Source organism: Monopterus albus, unplaced genomic scaffold (genome assembly GCF_001952655.1).
Source record: "Monopterus albus unplaced genomic scaffold, M_albus_1.0 scaffold4.1, whole genome shotgun sequence".
Lineage (NCBI taxonomy): Eukaryota > Metazoa > Chordata > Actinopteri > Synbranchiformes > Synbranchidae > Monopterus > Monopterus albus.
In genome coordinates, this window is record NW_018127884.1 from 2,987,029 (window position 1) to 2,991,851 (window position 4,823).

The window sequence follows — 4,823 nt, forward strand, 5'->3', positions numbered from 1 at the left end:
GGACAGGGAAGATGGTTCAAATTGATGGGAAGATGGATGGAGCCAAATACAGGACCATTCTGGAAGGAAACCTGATGGAGTCTGCAAAAGACCTGAGACTGGGACGGAGATTTGTCTTCCAACAAGACAATGATCCAAAACATAAAGCAAAATCTACAATGGAATGGTTCACAAATAAACATATCCAGGTGTTAGAATGGCCAAGTCAAAGTCCAGACCTGAATCCAATCGAGAATCTGTGGGAAGAACTGAAAACTGCTGTTCACAAACGCTCTCTATCCAACCTCACTGAGCTCGAGCTGTTTTGCAAGGCGGAATGGGCAAAAATTTCAGTCTCTTGATGTGCAAAACTGATAGAGACATACCCCAAGTGACTTACAGCTGTAATCGCAGCAAAAGGTGGCGCTACAAAGTATTAACTTAAGGGGGCTGAATAATTTTGCATGCCCAATTTTTCAGTTTTTTATTTGTTAAAAAAGTTTGAAATATCCAATAAATTTCGTTCCACTTCATGATTGTGTCCCACTTGTTGTTGATTCTTCACAAAAAATTACAGTTTTATATCTTTATGTTTGAAGCCTGAAATGTGGCAAAAGGTCGCAAAGTTCAAGGGGGCTGAATACTTTTGCAAGGCACTGTACTAACTAACTGATAACTAGGATGCCTTTTTACTTTTTGCATACAAAAAATAGGTCACTATAAACTGTGTGTTAACATAGTTTGTATCTAAGCAATTATGACTTGTGGGTATCCTATGATTAAGAGGAAATGTTAGTTACCCTAACATTTATTTGGAGGTACATATTTTTCATATCTGCTGTTTTCCTCTTAGGAAATTCTTCCTTATCTGCATCTACACTGGTGACTGTCCAAATCCTAGATGTGAATGACAACAGTCCAGTGCTAGTCGGAGACTATTCCTGGAAGTACCTGTGTACACCTCGCTGGGAGGACCAAGCTCTGGTGCTGGCCTCACGGGACAGCGATGGGCCACAGCATGGGGGACGACTAAACTTCTCCCTGCGCAGTGATTCCACGGTCCGACGTAATTGGAAGCTAACGCCTATTAATGGTGAGGTGAATGCAGACTGGACGAACACTGTCAAACCATAGTATTCAGTGTTTGTCTTATGATTCATGGAGAAAAGAGAGGAGAGGCAAGTAAGGTCATTGTTGGGAGATGTTACATTTCTGCATTGATTTAGTAGCTGCTACTGCTCCTGCTGTCTACTACAGTATAGTGCTAAGAACTATGGTCTAATTCTGGCTGCCAGCATGGGCTCAAAGCTAGCCAGCGTGCTGCTAAATACATATAATTATCACCCAAATCAACCCTTATCTACTAACCAAAGCTGGCAACTGAAGTTGATTTACATTTGTTCATCACACAATAGAACACAACAAGTTGTGATATGTGAATGTTGTGTCTTGGTCCTCTTACTAGTTTGCTTTGCTAAGAATCAACTAGTTTCTGAATAAGCTATACATTAAAAAAAGATTTAAGTTAGGTTGACGTCATTCAGCTAGAATGCCATGCAATGTGAGATTAGAGATAAATGGATTTAGATGCAGCCAGTGGACACCAAATTGGGCACAGTGTTGGACAGTGGTGCTCTGAGTTACTTTGACTTATATGAATCAAAACATATCATCCATGAGTACAGATAGTCAAAGAAGAAGGTTGATCTGGTCCTCATGTGCAAATTGTACAGCTCTACTTTCACCCTCATAATTTCTTCAGTCCCATCTGGGATGAGAGGTGTAATTATCCCTTTTTTCTGTTCTAAAATGCTAGTCTTGTTAATGCAAACAATTTACTACATTGACGTCTGTCATTAAGTCATTCAAACAGCTCAGCCACTTCTCTCAGTTTTTTTTTTATCTCCCTCTTTCACTCCCCTGTTCCTGTTGGTATTGATTGAGCCCAGCTGTAATTATATCTTCTGTGTAATTTCTTTGACGTCATCACTGGGTTCCTGCCAGCTAATGGAGGCTAAAAAAAGAATCTCATAAAATGTTTTGCACCCGGTCACAGCCAATAACGTACCAATAACGTGCACTTGTGCCAGTATAATGTCTGCGGTTGAGTAGCACAGTTCGCATGACACAACCTCTTATGAAACGAACGTGCATGTGGACACGTGTGTGTGAAGCATCACCATTCATCTCAAGTCTTTCACAGACTCTTACATACCATGTTCAGCTGCACACTGTTATTCCACCTTACAGTACATTCACACTTAATGGCTGCTCATAAAAGCAAGGACAGAATTGTCGAACCCCCGGTCTGCTTGTAACATATTTAATAGCACTGTAATGTAAAAGTACTTGTTGGCATCACATCAGTCTTTCAGAATAATTCTAGGTAGCTTTCTGGTCACAAATACAACCAGCTAAACTGTCAAAACAGAGGTGAAATAATGCAGATGGAGGGTAACTACATTAACAGCCTCTTCAGAAGTACTGCTTGGCTCATGTTTCCCTGGCTGACAAATGGAACATGAAGGGGAATGATGGTAAGGTGCAAGCATAGAGTTCAAGACTCTCAGATAAGGGTTCAAACAGCTTGATAAAATGCTCCTCTTTGCAGGCAAAGGCTTTTACGTCATGCAGCCAGGCATGTATTTTAGACAGATTTACAGAGATAAGATTAAGAGCCACATACTGCAGGCCACCCTGTACACAGCTCCGGCAATCTTTCACATTCGGTGCATTGTGCAGCTGTATGAATGTGTTTTTGCTTGAGTTTTGTGAACTGAAAAAACATAGAAAAAATCAACTGGACTAGATTTCTAGGTCGAAGACGTTTCACCTCTCATCCAAGAGGCTTCATCAGTTCTGACTGACTGGTGTTGAGCCGGAGATATTTATCCCCCTCGGTGGTGTTTCAGTCCTTTGAAGGCCAACAATGGACTTTTTTAATTTGTCTTCTGGATAGTGTTGTGCACTGGCACTCAGTTGTAGTGCTGCATGGGAAGTGATGCCTTTTTAGGAGCATAAATTATGAAAAGAATTTTTCTGTACATACTGTGTGTTTTTTTTATTTACCAAACACAAGCACGGGTATCAGGCATCGCACATTTTTATGTCATACTTTTAACCAACATGCAATTTTTCTTTCAGATACTCACACCAACCTGTCCTTAAACATCCCATACCTGGCTCCTGAGGTCTACACAGTGCCCTTCACCATCTCTGACAGCAGCTCTCCTCCCAGAAGCACCTTCATAAACTTGCCAGGTAGTGCTGATGTGTGCTGATGAGCTAAATCGAGCACAGTGAGGTTATAGGACAAAAGCGTCGGAACAATCAATAGCCATCAACCCCTGTGTGCCAGCTTGTCCTAGCTCTGTTCTTGTTTATTAATGATACAGTGGGGATTTACAAATGATTTTTCCAGGCTTGTGATTACACAGCTCTCTAAAGACTGTGTTCTGCCCAGTATAGCCTGCTGACTTTCTATATACATGACACAAAACAACACATAACTTCTTATAGGCCAGGATATACTAGATGGTTTAAGAGGATAAGTGGGGTATGAGAGCGCTACCCTTTGGTTTTCCCTATTTGCAGTTTGGGGGTAAATCTTAGAAAAAATTAACATGTGAAATGTGTTTAAATGACATTTTGCGTTGTCTTGTTGTATATGAAATTCACTTTATATATAACAAGTGAAATCATATTAAAAGGCAAGTAAAATGAACTCCCTAAATACATCTTGTATTAGATATAAGCAGAGCAGCATTTTTATTTGGAGTAAAAGTATTTATAACTTACATTATCTTCCTGAATCTAAAAGTAAACATCACTCCTAAACATAAAGCACATATTTTTCAGTAAGTGGTATTTCCTATTTCATCAAAACTACTCTGCGGTGTGATGTTAAAAGGCCCTAACCTGTGATTTCTTTTTGTTTTCCATTTTTCATCTCCTGTTAGTGACAGTGTGTTTCTGCAACGTCAGAGGGAACTGCAAAATGGCTGCCAAGCAGTTGCAGGGCATGCCAACTATTCAGTCTGCAGTGGGCATTCTGCTTGGCACCTTTGCGGTCATAGGTAAGTAGAGAGGGTGAGGCAAACAGCTTTAATGTCACTTTTTATACTATTTTGTAGCTCTGGTGCATGTATTTTCAATTGGCTTCATGTGTGCCTATTGCACTATACTTTATAAAGAAATAATAACAGTGATGTTGTTGAATATTTCATCATTAATTCTTTATCTTTTACATTCCAGGAACTATCCTCATTGTTGTATTTATCAGACTGTCTTACCAGAACCCCAAACGGTCAAGCAAAACTAACCAGGAAAGAGTTCCCCTGAAGATTTCAGCTTAATTCAAATGACACTGTATTGTCTGTCCTGCTCATAGCTTACTGCCCCGATCAGCTGGACTAGTGTAACAGTGTTGCTGTCAGGGCAGTGAATTCATCAAGAGAACAAAAATGGCTACAACTGCTGTATATTTTATGACAAAATATTTTAGATTAGTCAAGATGGCTAATGTATGGTGAGTCCTCGATGTGTGTCTTATGTGTGTCCGTTTTTATCACTGTAGACCTGTTAGCTTGTTTCTTGGCCCTGCTTGCCTGTCAACAATGCATGTATCTGTTATTCGTTTATGTTAAATATAACTGCTCATGTAGCTATGATGTTATTTCTTTTGAAATTGTGATAAATTGCTACACAATAATTGTTATAAAAACATAAATCAGAAGTAAAATTTATGTGATTTAATCTAACACCAAAAAAGAATTAAATCATCATGCTTTCATTTAACTTCAAAACATCATATCTATTCTGCGGTTCTGTTCAGTCTATCCAAG

General features: G+C 39.5%; 1 protein-coding gene across 1 annotated transcript in view; it reads left to right on the forward strand.

The window, feature by feature from the left end:
- Positions 1–4,583, forward strand: part of cdh16 (cadherin 16, KSP-cadherin) — an 18,662-nt gene extending 14,079 nt beyond the window's left edge. The window contains exons 8-11 of the mRNA XM_020605583.1: positions 833–1,072; positions 3,124–3,240; positions 3,939–4,055; positions 4,234–4,583. Of these exons, the coding sequence (XP_020461239.1) occupies positions 833–1,072; positions 3,124–3,240; positions 3,939–4,055; positions 4,234–4,334 (575 nt within the window). The 3' untranslated portion in view covers positions 4,335–4,583. The remainder of the gene's footprint in view (positions 1–832; positions 1,073–3,123; positions 3,241–3,938; positions 4,056–4,233) is intronic.
- Positions 4,584–4,823: the final 240 nt, after the last annotated feature.